Source organism: Plecotus auritus (genome assembly GCF_963455305.1).
Source record: "Plecotus auritus genome assembly, chromosome: 13".
Taxonomy (NCBI): domain Eukaryota; kingdom Metazoa; phylum Chordata; class Mammalia; order Chiroptera; family Vespertilionidae; genus Plecotus; species Plecotus auritus.
Genome location: NC_137779.1, coordinates 12534516 through 12549791, shown reverse-complemented (window position 1 = coordinate 12549791; position 15276 = coordinate 12534516). Strand labels below are relative to the sequence as shown.

The 15276-nt window shown below is 43.2% G+C and overlaps 1 protein-coding gene across 5 annotated transcripts in view; it reads right to left on the bottom strand.

The window, feature by feature from the left end:
- The window catches only part of ANAPC7 (anaphase promoting complex subunit 7), a 35292-nt gene extending 33123 nt beyond the window's left edge, over positions 1-2169 (bottom strand). For 3 of the 5 annotated variants that reach the window (XM_080650621.1, XM_080650620.1, XM_080650622.1), the window contains exon 1: positions 1951-2153. In XM_080650621.1, the coding sequence (XP_080506747.1) occupies positions 1951-2150 (200 nt within the window). In that variant the 5' untranslated portion in view covers positions 2151-2153. Of the gene's footprint in view, positions 1-1950 lie in introns of all 5 variants that reach the window. The other 2 variants (XM_080650623.1, XM_080650624.1) reach the window with 2 other exon arrangements.
- Between the last annotated feature and the right edge of the window lie 13107 nt (positions 2170-15276).

Sequence of the window (15276 nt, the reverse complement as noted above, 5' to 3'; positions counted from 1 at the left end):
TTCTCTCTCATCGATGTTTCTAGCTCTCTCTCCTTCTCCCTTCCTCTCTGTAAAAAATCAATAAAATATTTTTAAAAAGACTCAGAGACAGATACTTATCTGTAGACCCTTTCTGCTTTGTTTGATTTTTTTTCTTTACTGTATTGTATTGCAAATTCAGTAAGAAATTTGAAAATATAAATGATAAAGGTCAGAATCTAAATGCCTCCTGAAACTAGGAAACTGCCAGTGTAACCTAATATGAAGAAGTCTAGTCAGAGGATCAGACTGCTTCTATCTTGTAACATCTTCAAGAACCAAGGACAATGACTAACTCTTGCACAAATTCCCAATGGTGCAAACTGTTTGACAAATCACTCAGAACCAAGTGAAAGGCTCCAGAATAAACACAGAAGGCTGACAGAGACCAGAGTCCTCCCTGTCAACACTAAGTGGCAAAATGATGGGCTGCACGTAGTGAGGTCCAAAAGCACACTAATGAAAATGAAATAGGAAGAGCAGCTGCATTACAAGGGGCCTTTCTTTTCTGCTCTATACAGCTTCAAGAGCAGGCCAAATGCAAATGGGTCCACCCTGAGTAGAAAATGTAATTATGATGCCATTTAGAGATAGCAGGCTGTCCCTGGTCAGAATGGAAACCTTAGAGTCAAAAGGACCAAAATCCAGACATTATGGCTCCTCCACTTACTGATGTGCGAACCTGACAGGGCATTTCACCTTCTTCAGGTTGTACGCACTTCTTTAGCACGTGCAGTAAATGCCTGAGTGCTTATTGTACAGGCACTGGGCTGACTTCATTAGGAGTCAAGGGATGTATTCTTTAACAGGGTGATGCGGCACACAGAGCGTCAAAGTTCTCACCAGAAAAAAACCCAACCACCTGTAACTACATGTACTGATAGATGTTAGCTAGACTTACTGTGGTAATCCTATCACAATATATGCAGAATTATTACGTTGTGCATCTGAAATTAATATAAATGTTACATGTCAATTATATCTCCGTTTTTTAAAGTAAAGTGATGCAGACTATAAAACAGGGCAAAGGGACAGAACAGTAAGGGCTAAGGAACAATTCTGATGAGCTGAGAAGAAATCGTTAGAAGGGATACCTGTGTTGAAACCTGTGGAAGGAGGCAGGTCTAAGGTAAGAACTTTAAGCAGAAAGACAAATGCAAAAGACCTGAGTTGAGAACCAGCTGGGTGTGTTCAATGTCAGAAAGAACAGACAGGGAGGGAGGCTGGAGCGCAGCGAGCAGAGGCTGTGAGATTAAATCGGGGAGGGAGGTGTCTGGCCTCGCTGGCCATGGGAAGGAACTTAATTTTAGCACAATGGAGAAATTTAAGCGCTCAAGGCTGGAAAGAGCCCTGCACCTCTTCCGTCATAAGACTCAATAAAAGGCAGCTCTGACAACGGGAAAGGTGCCACTCCCAACCTCCCAGGGTGTCTCCATTTTCAGAGGTTTCCCGGGGCGAGAAAGTGAACCCTGCTAACACACTCAAGGGGGAAAGCCCGTCTCAAATGTGGGACGACGGTATAAAACCAGGAGATGGGGTCTCTGAGCTTCGACGAAGGAGAAAAACGTTCTTCAGGAAGGAGCTGGGAAGAGAGGAACCAGCCCAGCGACGTGACAGTCGCTATGCCCGGTAACAGGTACCTCAGGAAACCCTACGCTCTCAACTTTCGGGGAACCCTCGCCAGGGTCGTCCTCAGAGCCTCCGCCTTCCATTTCTTGAAGCCGCCGCCACTCGACACATTCCCCGCAGGGAGCTCATCCCAGCGCCGGGCGTTCCTAAGTCAGCTCCGCGCGACGAGGCCCTCGCTGACCCCAGCGCCTCAGCTGAGGCCCGCGGCCGCTCCTTCCCGCAGTCCCTAAGCCCCTTCAGCCCCCGCTCCCAAACAGGCGCCGCTTTCTCCTTAGCCCCAGGCCGCTCCCCGCCTCAACTCACGGGTTGTTATTACTCATTGTAAGTAACAAGCTGCTGAGGAGCCGCACGTTGGAGTGCAGCCCTGCGGCCGCCATGTCTCGCACGTGGTCTATCACATTCATCCTGCCCGGCAAGGCCGCGGGGAGCCGTGGCAGCGGCACGAAAAGCCGGTAGGAGATCCTTAGAGAAGACTCCAAAATGGCGGCTTCGCCTGGGTCCATCGGGTCCACAAGTGGCACCGCCCCCGGGAAAATAGGCAACTACTGAAGTTGCCTGAATAAATATCTCAGTTTCTTCCCCACCCCCTTTCAGGTGGAATGATTTGGTTTTCGGTTTGTTTTGTTCTAGCAAAAGCCACATCATTGTTCTAAGTTGCACACTTTATTGGGGACTTACAATGCGCTGGGGACAAAAGGCAGCTGAGTGTAAATGCATGCTCAATTGAAATGAACACGAGAGGAATTTGCGTCTCTCAGAAATTCATAAAAATCTATAAACATTTATTATAAATAAAAATTAATATCATAGGTTGTGTGTGTGGGGGGGGGGAATTCTTAACAGCTGTATTTAAATATTTTAATCAGGCGCCAAGGACAGTCCTAACTGCTTTTAGTAACGCAGGCGCCCCAGGCTGAGGGCACCACGCCCCCTCTGCTGAGGTGCAGCTGCTGGAGTCGGCTTCCCTTGGGGGTAAAAGGGCTTACTTTTGCCCTATGAAATGCATCACTAGCTCCGAGTGTATGAAGGCTAGGTTGAGCTTTAGCCACCCTAATATGTGTTGTTTTAATTTGCAATTCCCTAGTCCACCTATTATTCAAAGGACATATCTTCCTTCTTTGGTGAGGTTTCTGTTGAGAGCTTTTTCTGATCTTTCAATTGGGTTATGGTCTTACCTATTGAGTTTTAAGGGTTCTTTGTATGTTTTGGGTAACAGTGTTTGTTTGTTTTATCAGCTCCGTGTTTTGCAAATATTTTCTATTAGTCTGTGACTTGTATTGTCATTCTCTTGGCCACCCCTCTCTTTTAAAAAAAAACACACACAAAACAATAAAAAACCTACTTTCAGTAATAATCCTGAAATGACTAATAATGGCCTGGGGAAAACCAGACAATGAAAATATTATTTTATTAAACTTCATCTAAATAATGATGCCAGTACAATTTTAATGAAAAATAAAACATATTACAGTACAAAAAAATAATGGATTAATATTTTTAATTATATTAATGTATTTAAGAAAGACTTTTATCCTACATATTGGATTAGCAAGAAAACAAATAATATAGTTTCTGGCTTCGGTCCTTAAATTCTGCAAGTTTGCCAATAACTGTCAAAACTGATTGTTTTTGCATATTAATGCTCAATTAGCACTACAGACAGATTTGTTGTTGGAGCACAGTCTTAGTGTTCCATGAAAATATGGAAGGAACTTAAATGCACTGAAAGAAGCCAAAGTAAAAAGCTACATACTGTATGATTCTAACTATACTAGTGACCTGGTGCACGAAATTCGTGCACGGGGAAGGGAGGCTGTCCCTCAGCCCCGCCTACACCCTCTCCAATCTGGGACCCCTGGGGGGTGTCCTGGATCTGACCTAAACCAGCAGTCAGACATCCCTCTCGCAATCTAGGACCGCTGGCTCCTGACAGCTCACCTGCCTGCCTGACTGATCACCCCTAACCACTCTGCCTGCCAGCCTGATTGTCCCCTAATGCCTCCCCCACCAGCCTGCTCACCCCCAACTGCCCCCTGCTGGCCTGATTACCCCAACTGCCCCCCCGCCTGCCTGCTTGCCTCCAACTGCCCCCCCACTGGCCTGCTCACCCCCAACTGCCACCCCCCCTGCCAACCAGCTCACCCCCAACTCCCCCCTGCCAGCCTGCTTGCCCCCAACTGCCCTCCCCTGCTGGCTTGATCACCCCTAACCACCTCTGCCTTAGCCCCACCACCATGGCTTTGTCCGGAAGAATGTCTGGAAGGTCTCCGGGTCTAATTAGCATATTACCCTTTTAGTAGTATAGATGACATCCTGGAAAAGATGAAACAGTAAAAAGATCAGTGGTTGCCAGGGGTTAGGGAGGGGAGAGGATTTTATGGAACACAGGTGATTTTTATGGCAGTGAAATTATATGATACTATAATGGTGGACACATGTCATTATATGTTTGTCAAAACTCATAGAATGTACAACATAAATTGTGGACTTTGGCATGTTTATAGGGAAAAAATAAAGAGACAAAGGAGAATCTACCTTCTCTGAAAAAAAAATTTTTTTTACAATCCTCTTTAAAATCAATTGCCCCCAAGTAGAATGGATTCCAAGGTAAATTCCATTAATCTAATGTAAGTCAGATCATACTGATTTGAATGTTATTCAAAGGACATATAGCGATACATGTATAGCAACTCAGGACACACAGATATAGCCAGGGGACAAGGCTTCCTTTTTCTCATGGAATCATCTTCTAAAATGATGACTTTGGAAATGGAGCAGACGTTAGACATTATCTCACGTTCATTCTTCCTTTCATGGGCAAAGAAATGAGGCCCATAATTGACGAGTAGACAGCTGGCTGTGAACCTTTAGGTTAGCCACTTTAACAGATGCAGAATGATGTGGATACCGGATACCGTGGGGTGTTGAATCAGATACATTAAAGCAGTGGTTCTCAACCTTTCTAATGCCGTGACCCTTTAATACAGTTCCTCATGTTGTGGTGACCCCCAACCATAAAATTATTTTCGTTGCTACTTCATAACTGTAATTTTGCTACTGTTATGAATCGTAATGTAAATATCTGTGTTTTCGGATTGTCTTAGGCTCTATAGCAGTGGTTCTCAACCTGTAGGTCGTGACCCACAGGTTGAGAACCACTAGCAGTGTCTCCTAAGACCATCGGAAAACACAGATATTTACATTACGATTCATAACAGTAGCAAAATTACAGTTATGAAGTAGCAACGAAAATAATTTTATGGTTGGGGGTCACCACAACAGGAGGAACTGTATTAAAGGGTCGTGACAATAGAAAGGTTGAGAACCACTGCATTAAAGGAACAATTTATTGCCCTAACAGGTTTGGCCCAGTGGATAGAGCATCGGCCTGTGGACTGAAGGGTCCCAGGTTCGTTTCTGGTCAAGGGCATGTCCTTGGCTGTGGACACATCCCCAGTAGGGGATGTGCAGGAGGCAGCTGGTCGATGTTTCTCTCTCATCGATGTTTCTACCTCTCAATCCCTCTCCCTTCCTCTCTGTAAAAAAAATCAATAAAATATTTTTTTTAAAAAAGGAACAATTTATTAACGTAAATGTTCTGTTCCACTTAAGTTCATTTCTGAACGTCCAGCATCCTCCTAAGGATGAAAATCTTTCCCAGCTGCATTAGACATTTTTCTTACATCTGTCTTTTGTACCAGGGGAAAAAACACAACACTTGTAAATTACTCTAAGGGAAACATTATTTAACATCTCTTAAGTGTCTCCTGGCAGTGATAGCCTTCCTCTCAGTGGAAAGGAACTTCAGGACAAAGAATTTGCCAGAACAAATGGAGAAAATACATACGGCCATCTTTCCAAATGATTTTCCCTCTCTGCAGTAAAATGTATTCTGGAGTTCTAAGATGTCCAGCCTGACATTTTTTTTGTTTATGAGATGGTCAGTCAACTAAGGCTATGGCAACTAACTCATGCAAGCACAAAGGCAAAACCAAGAGGGCTTGCCCCAGAGTTCAACTGCCATAAAATAAAGTTTTCTGGAGACTTTAATACTAGTACCAACACCAAGAAATTCCTTTCTCTGAGTCCCAGCTTTTACTGATCCACCTCTTATTCTGATTAACCTCTTAGATTGATTCTTTGCTGATTCTTACTTCCAGGGATATCTCCCTCCCATTTCTCTACCCTCCAAAACATCTGATGCATTGTAACTAATGCAACCTTATAAAAATCCTGATTTTATCTTCTTGCCACTCCACTTGAAAATTTAAATGTAGCCCAGCCAGCGTGGCTCAGTGGTTGAGCGTCGACCTATGAACCAGGAGGTCATGGTTCAATTCCCAGTCAGGGCACATACTAGGGGTGCAGGCTCGATCCCCAGTGTGGAGTGTGCAGGAAGCAGCTGATCAATGATTTTCTCATCATTGATGTTTCTATCTTCCTCTCTCTTCCGTTGTGAAATCAATAAAAATATTTTTTTAAAAAGAAAATTTAAATAAGTCAGTAAACATTTACTAGGTATTTACTTTTTGAGAGGCACTCTCTTGGCTTTCAAAATCTTTATTCATTCAATATACAGTATACTTGAGTGCCTACTGTATGCAGGCACAGGGGCTACAATGATGCACTGCCCAATTTACTTTTTTAAAATATATTTTATTGATTTTTTACTGAGAGGAAGGGAAAGAGATAGAGAGTTAGAAACATCGATGAGAGAGAAACATCAACCAGCTGCCTCCTGCACACCCGCTACTGGGGATGTGCCCGCAACCAAGGTACATGCCCTTGACTGGAATCAAGCCTGGGACCTTTCAGTTCGCAGACAGACACTCTATCCACTGAGCCAAACCGGTTAGGGCTGCACTGCCCAATTTAAATGGCAATATAAGACAGCCAGAGAGCGATTCAGGAAGAAGTCTTACAGGGTCTTGTGATACAATGGCAAATGATTTCTTGAAAAGCAGGAACTGGAACAGATACTTGTACACCAAAGTTCATTACAATATTATTCACTATGGCCAAAAGGCAAAAACAACCCATGAACACATGAAGGGATAAACAAAATGTGGTATGTCCTACATTATTCAGCCATAGCCCTGGCCAGTTTGGCTCAGTGGATAGAGTGTCAGCCTGCGGACTCAGGGGTCCCGGGTTCGATTCCGGTCAAGGGCATGTACCTTGGTTGCAGGCACATCCCAGGTAGGGGGTGTGCAGGAGGCAGCTGATTGATGTTTCTCTCTCATCGATGTTTCTGACTCTCTCTCCCTCTCCCTTCCTCTCTGTAAAAAATCAATAAAATATATATTTTTAAAAAAGGAATGAAGTTCTGATACATGTTTACAACATGAATGAACACTTAAAACATTAAGCTAAGTGAAAGAAGACAGTCACAAGAGGACAAATAATTGTATGATTCTCCTTATATGAAGTACCTAGAAATCCAGAGACAGAAAGTAAATTAGAGGTTCCCAGGGGCTGGGGGAGGAGTAATGGGGAGATATTGTTTTATGGTACAGTTTGTTTGGGGTGATGAAAAAGTTTTAGAATTAGATAATGGTGATGGTTGCACACTATAATTCTAATTAATGCCACTAGATTGTACACTTAAGATAGTTAAAATGAAATTTGTTGTAAAAATAATGTAGTAGGCTATGCGGACTGAAGGGTCCCAGGTTTGATTCCAGTCAAGGGCACATGGTCAGGTTGCAGGCTTGATCCCCAGTGGGAGGCGGCCGATCAATGAGTCTCATCATTGATGTTTCTCTCTCTCTCTCCCTCTCTGAAGTCAATAAAGATATATTTTAAAAAATAATGTAGTAGGCTAAAAAAAAACCATTGAATAGTGCACTTTAAATGTGTATGGTATGTGAATTGTATCTCAGGAAAACTCTTTTTTTAAAAGCACTTGAGAGTCAAGTACAGAAACTGTGCAATGAGCAGGAAAAGTGATGTTTGCTCGGGGAAACAGTTCTCAGAGTGGTGGGTAAAAGCAGAATTGTGTCTGAGTGTGGACAATCTATCAAGTCCTTTGGATTGCCAATAAAATAGCTTGAAGTTCATTAGCCTGACCCTTACTCTCAAAAATATGGGGCATTGCCGAAACCGGTTTGGCTCAGTGGATAGAGCGTCGGCCTGCGGACAGAAAGGTCCCAGGTTCGATTCCGGTCAGGGGCATGTACCTTGGTTGCGGGCACATCCCCAGTGGGGGGTGTGCAGGAGGCGGCTGATCGATGTTTCTCTCTCATCGATGTTTCTAACTCTCTATCCCTCTCCCTTCCTCTCTGTAAGAAATCAATAAAATATATTTAAAAATATATATATATGGGGCATTAATTACCTCCTGCGAGGGCAGCTTCTTCCCCACCAGATTCTTTGCCCTAAGGTTTCCTTCATGCCAGGTTTGATCATAGCCCAATTTACCCCTTTCCCATGTAGCCTGCCTTATGTGGCTCACTTGTTCTGATGAGCTCAGTTACAGTGTCATCTTCACTAAATCTTCCACAACTGACTTCAGCAGTCACAGCCTGCTCTTTCTCTGGGCTTCTCCAGTGCTGGGCAGCCATGTCCATCTTTCCGTGTTTCTTGGTTTCTATCTTTTTTTTTTTTTTAATATATTTTATTGATATTTTACAGAGAGGAAGGGAGAGGGATAGAGAGTTAGAAACATCGATGAGAGAGAAACATCGATCAGCTGCCTCCTGCACACCTCCCACTGGGGATGTGCCCGCAACCAAGGTACATGCCCTTGACCGGAATCGAACCTGGGACCCTTCAGCCCGCAGGCTGACGCTCTATCCACTGAGCCAAACCGGTTTCGGCTCTTGGTTTCTATCTTGATGTATATACTTCTCATCAGATGGGTAGAGAGTTCACATGGACATTTCTCGAACATCCTTCCAACAGCTGGCGGAGCACAAGGAGCAATACAATCTCCTGATCTTGTTGCCTGGATGTGTTACTAAAAATATCAACGTAGCAAAGTGACCATCTTATAATGGCTGAGGGCCAGCCCCTGGATTCATAAAGACTTGGCTTTAATTGCCATTTCTGTCAGCTTCCAGGTGTGTCATATTATATTAATTATATTATAGCAAGTTATATCACACACCAGCTTCCTTCACCTAGAAAAGGGGAAAAGTACTTAGATCTGCCACAACGGTTCTTACAAGGGTTAAATGGAATTAAAACTGCAAAGGGTTTAGTACAACTGCCAGATCAAACCTATAAATCAGAGCTGCAGTGTTAAAGCAAAGTGGAAAATCATGATTGATGTTTTATCTCAAAATCAACACAGAACAGATGCGGCCCTAACATTACACTCTCCTAATGGAATGGTCTTCCAAACTTCTATAAACAAAATGAAGGGGAAACAAACCAAATGGCTTTTCGTGTAATAGTAGTACTTCCTTTTCTGGACACAGCTCCAAACTTTTTATGAAAGTCTTCAGTGCTGGTAATTGTAGAGAAAAGGAAAATGCAGAATAAAACGGTTCTCATAAATCTTGTTTGAGTATTTCCCTGGACTGTAATCTTTCAACACATGACAGTGATGAGTGGCATATTAAAATGACAAACATAAACAGGATGCTTAAGAAAAAAGAACAAGGTGACTGTGGTCCTCAGCCTGTTTTTGGCTAATAAATTTTTTTTCTAAAATTTGATTTTCTATCTATCTTTTGTAAAAAAGATTTTCCCCTGGTTATGGAGATCACATATATCTTACTGAATTATAGTTCGTATGACTCAGAACAGACTTTGTTCCTGCCCTAAGAAAATCATTGTTAACAGTTTGATGCATAAGCTCCCAGTTTTCCCTGGAGTACATACAATTAATTACGTAAACAAGGATGGAATCATATTAAAAGTCCTCACCTTTTTTTATAAGGCGTCTATCCATGACAGGACAGATAGAGAGAGCTCCTTATTTTTTTATAATGGCTGTTATGGATGTACTATAATGTATGTATCCAATTCGCTATTAAAAAATGACTAAATTATTTCCAGGTGTGTGTGTCTTTCAGTATTCCACAATGTTTGAATTGGAGTTGCTGGATCAAAGAGAATGAGCATTTTAAAATGTTACAAAATTAAAAAAAGGAAGAAAGAAAAACCCTAAAACAAATCAAAGTAAGTCTTCTGATTATTACTAAATTGCCTTCCCTAAAAGATCGTGCCTTGTGCCCTGGCTGGTGTGGCTCGGTTGGTTGGATGTCACCCTGTGCACAAAGGGTTGTGGTTCGGTTCCAGTCAGGGCACATGCCCGGGTTGCAGCTCATTCCCTGGTAGAGGGCATGTAGGAGGCAGCAAATAGAAGTTTATCTCTCTCTCCCTCTTTCTTCCTCTCTCTCTAGCAATCAATTTTAAATATCTTAAAAAGAAAGAATTAATAAATATGAGTATGAGTGTGGTAGTTTTAAGCCAAATACTAGATTTTTAAAAAAATATATTTTATTGATATTTTACAGAAAGGAAGGGAGAGGGACAGAGAACCAGAAACATCGATGAGAGAGAAACATCAATCAGCTGCCTCCTGCACACCCCGCACTGGGGATGTGCCCGCAACCAAGGCACATGCCCTTGACTGGAATCGAACCCGGGACCCTTCAGTCCGCAGGCCGATGCTCTATCCACTGAGCCAAACCAGCTAGGGCTGTAACAATCCTCTTTTAATGTCAGCATTACATGTTGATTAAAGCTGCTCTTTTAAATCCATTGTTATACTTCTTGCATCATTTATTCTAAATCCTTTGGAAACTGCCCTCTCAGGTGCATTAAAAAACAAAACACCTACATTATGCAGCACCAAGGAGAAATAGTCTAGGCGCCAGGCTTTTGGCTCTTAGTGTCCATGCTCCCCCTGCTGGCACTAGTGGGACATGTACCACAGAGAGTTGGTTTCTATCACAAAGGTTCCACAATTAAAAACAAAACATGTTTTTCAGGAACAAACCTTTACAGGCAGTCCTCGAGTTACATCGGACTCGACGTACATCGTTTCGTGGTTACGTCACCATCTCCCATTTACTTATAAAAAAAAAGGTTCCGTCATTTTGACGGATGTACATATGTGCTTTATGTTTTTTTAAATTATATTTTTATTGATTTCAAAGAGGAAGGGAGAGGGATAGAGAGAAAGAAACATCAGTGATGAGAGAGAATCATTGATTGGCTGCCTCCTGCACGCCCCCCACTGGGGATTGAGACTGCAACCCAGGCATGTGCCCTTGACTGGAATCGAACCCCATACCCTTCAGTCCCCAAATCTCTATCCACTGAGCCAAACTGCTAGGGCTGTGCTTTGTTTTTTATTATTTATTTACCACAAGTAAAGGTCAGGAATTGTTATCTTTCTTTTAAATTTTTTTACTGTTTCACTTCATTACTGCTGCGTATGTGCTCCATGTGAGTGACGTAGGCGCTTATGTAGGTAGGTTCCAACTTACGGCGAAAATCGCGTTACATTGCGCTATAGGAACGGACCTCCGACGTAACCCGAGGACCTACTATATTCTTTTTTTTTTTTTTTAATATATTTTATTGACTTTTTACAGAGAGGAAGGGAGAGGGAAAGAGAGTTAGAAACATCAATGAGAGAGAAACATCAATCAGCTGTCTCCTGCACACCCCTTACTGGGGATGTGCCTGCAACCAAGGTACATGCCCTTGACCGGAATCGAACCTGGGACCCTTGAGTCCGCAGGCCGACGCTCTATCCACTGAGCCAAACTGGTTAGGGCCCTACTGTATTCTTTATGGATCACGGTGGCTTTCTTTCTTCCTTTCTGACATATCTGAGAGTCTGTAACAGAAGTTCCAACCCAAACCGCCAGAATCTGATTTTAGATAATAATCTATATATATAAAAGCCTAAGCGACCGGTCAACCGTTCGCTATGATGCACACTGTCCAGCAGGGGGCAGATGCTCAATGCAGGAGCTGCCCCCTGGTGATCAGTGCGCTCCCATAGCAGGAGTACTGCCCAGATGACCGACGGGTGCCAGATGCTGGGCTCACGTCTGACAAGTGCAGCTGTGTCGGCTCGAGCCTCTCCCGCGGACACTCCCCCTGCGCGTCCCTCCCCCATCCGGACCCGAACCAGGATCAGGACCGGCATTGGGACTGACTGGGCGTGAGCCTGTGGCTGCTTCTCAATCATGGGCACCCCAGTAGTGCCCTAGGATGGGTGCACAGAGACTGTGGCAGAGCAGCAGTGAGCCTACTGAGCAGTGGCGGTGGCAGGCACAGCAAGGCCAGGATGAGTGGAAGCAGCGCAGCACCCCGCCTGGGCTTGGGCTCCTCCCTGGCTGCCTGCCACTTCATGCACTACACATCCCGCAGGGGATGTTGGACTGCCGGTTTTGGCCCAATCCCCACAGCCCAAGCCAAGAGACCCCACCAGTGCACAAACCAGTGCACCGGGCTCTAGTCTATATATATAAAAGGCTAAGTGACCGGCTGGCCGTCCTGTCCGACCAACCAACCGGCTGGTATATATGACACACACTGGCAATTTAAAAATAAATGTTGACTGGCGCATGCGCAATATATATATAAAGCTCTTGCTGGTGCCAATCACATGCGTGTGTTTTGATCTGTCATTGTCGATCATGAATTTGGTTGTTTTTGTTGACATTGTGAAGCTGAAAGAAAGCCAGCATCATTGACAATAGAGAAATGGCGAATAGTGATATTAAAATATTTCTTCTAATTAATTTCCTTTCAATGTGCATGAATCTGTGCACCAGGCCACTCGTTTAAATTATAAAAACCCACCAAACACTTTTGGTTTCAAGACTGTCTTGCATGTATCTAGAGTATGTTTTGACATTCCCATACTGTATGTAAAATATGGTACTTAGTTCATAATTCAGATTTTCAGTGAACAGGTGCTCAAGAGCAGTGGTCGCCAACCAGTGGTCTGTGAGGTCTGAAAGGTTGGCGACCACTGCTCACGAGTATTTAACTCATACATTAAAACTACATATTAACCCATAAAACCAAAACGGCAACACTCTAGTTTACTGAGCATCAGGGTAAACTCTAGTTTTAATACAACTTTAAACTCGTTCTGATCCTATAGTGCTTCCCTTTGTCCTGGGTAGCAAACACAGATAATCAGTCATAATATGCTCAGTTAAAATCTTCTTTTGTAGCTGGAAGCCAAGGAGACACAAGTGCAAGTCTTTGGGCAGGATTTCTGGGAAGCCTATGTAATGGGGCACTCAGCTAGTATACCCCTTCTTCCTGCCAAGCCCAGGGATGCAGGAGCATCTAGATCAGTGGTTCTCAACCTTTCTAATGCCGCGACCCTTTAATACAGTTCCTCATGTTGTGGTGACCCCCAACCATAAAATTATTTTCATTGCTACTTCATAACTGTAATTTTGCTACTGTTAATGAATCGTAATGTAAATATCTGTGTTTTCCGATGGTCTTAGGCTCTACAGCAGTGGTTCTCAACCTGTGGGTCACCTGTGAGAACCGCTAGCAGGGTCTCCTAAGACCATTTGGCTCTCATCCTCATAGTGTCTAGATCAGTGGTTCTCAACCTGTGAGAACCGCTAGCAGGGTCTCCTAAGACGATTGGAAAACACAGATATTTACATTACGATTCATAACAGTAGCAAAATTACTGTTATTAAGTAGCAACGAAAATAATTTTATGGTTGGGGGTCACTACAACATGAGGAACTGTATTAAAGGGTCGCGGCATTAGAAAGGTTGAGAACCACTGATCTAGACATTATGAGGATGAGAGCCAAATGCAAAGGAGGGTGAAGCAGGAAAATAGGAGGTAACTATTAGGGGTCCCCGATGACACCCTTATATGACTGCCCTGAACATGCAGGGACTACTTCAGATTCAAAAGAAAAACAAAACCTCAAAGGCACTCTGTCCTTGTGGCCAGACACTATCTTAATATTGATCCTAAAACAACTGCCTTTTTTTTTTTTTTTTAATCCTCACCCAAGGATATTTTTTCCACTGATTTTTAGAGAGAGTGGAAAAGAGAGAAGTGGGGGGGCGGGGGAGGTTGGAGATAGAAATATCAATGTTGAGAAAGACACATCCATTGGCTGCCTCCTGAATAAACCCTGACTGGGCTGGGGATCGAACCTGCAACAAAGGTACGTGCTCTTGACCACAACCGACCCTTTGGTCCTGGGGATGATGCTCTAACCACTGAGCAAAACCAGCCAGGGCACAACTGCTTCTTAAAATAAAAGCCAAACACATAAAGGTGTGATATATATAGCAGTCAGTAACTTTATGTCCAAAGGACTCAAGATACTTCCTGAAATACCTAATTTATAACTTTAATATACCAGGAAATATGTGGTCTCATATGTTTTTGGAAGAACCCACTTAATAGCTCTTCTGTCAGCCAAATAATGAAAACTTCATAAATGCTAAAAACCTGCCAGCTATTAAAGTGAATGTCACATAAGGATGGATAATAGAGTCCAGAAATAAACACATACATTTATGGTTAACTGATTTTTGACAAGGAGGCCAAGATAATTAAAAGATAACTGGTTTGGCTCAGTGGATAGAGTGTTGGCCTGTGGACTGAAAAGTCCCAGGTTCGATTCCGGTCAAGGGCATGTACCTTGGTTGTGGGCACATCCCCAGTAGGAGGTGTGCAGGAGGTGGCTGATTGATGTTTCCTCTGATCAACGTTTCTACCTCTCTATCCCTCTCCCTTCCTCTCTAAAAAATCAATAAAATATATTTAAAAAAAATAAAAATAAAAGGGAAATAAGTCTTTCCAACAAATGGTGCTGGGACAAGTGGGTAGCCACATGCAAAAGAATAAAGCTAGACTCCTACTTTAATATCACACTAGAGGCCCGATGTACCAAATTTGTGCAAAAGCAGGCCTTCCTTCCCCTGGCTGCCAGCACCAGCTTCCCTCTGGCATGTGGGACCCGCGCTTCCCTCACAGCCCCGGCTTTGTCCAGAAGGTCGTCCAGAAGAATGTCTGGAAGGACATCCAGTCTAATTAGCATGTTACACTTTTATTATTATAGATATAAAAATTAACTCAAAATAGATCAGAGACCTAAATATAAGAACTAAAAGTATAAAATGCTTAGAAAATATGCATAAACCAACACTTTGGATTAGGCAATGCTTTCTTAGATACGACACCAAAAACACAAGTGGCTGAAGAAAAAATAGACAAATGGGACTTCACCAAATTAAAAATGTCTGTGCTTCAAAGAACATAATCAAGAAAGAGAGAAAACAGAACAGTATGGGAAAACATTTCTGCAAACATATCTGACAAGGGTCAAGTATAATTCAAGTTAAAAATGGGCAAAGGATTTGAATAAACATTTCTCCAAAAAAGATATACAAATGGCTGATATCCACATGAAAAGATGGTCAACATTAGTCACTAGGGAAATACAAATAAAAACTATAATGAGATTCTGCTTCAAACCCAATAGGATGTTATAGACAAACTAGAGGCCCGGTGCATGAAAATTCATACACTGGAGGGGGGGGTCTCTCACCCCAGCCAGCCCCTCTCACAGTCCGGGAGCCCTCAGGGGCGGGAGGCGACCCAGCGATCAGGGGAAGGCAACGCCCCCATCACACCTCTGCTGCTGCCACTGCCGGCAG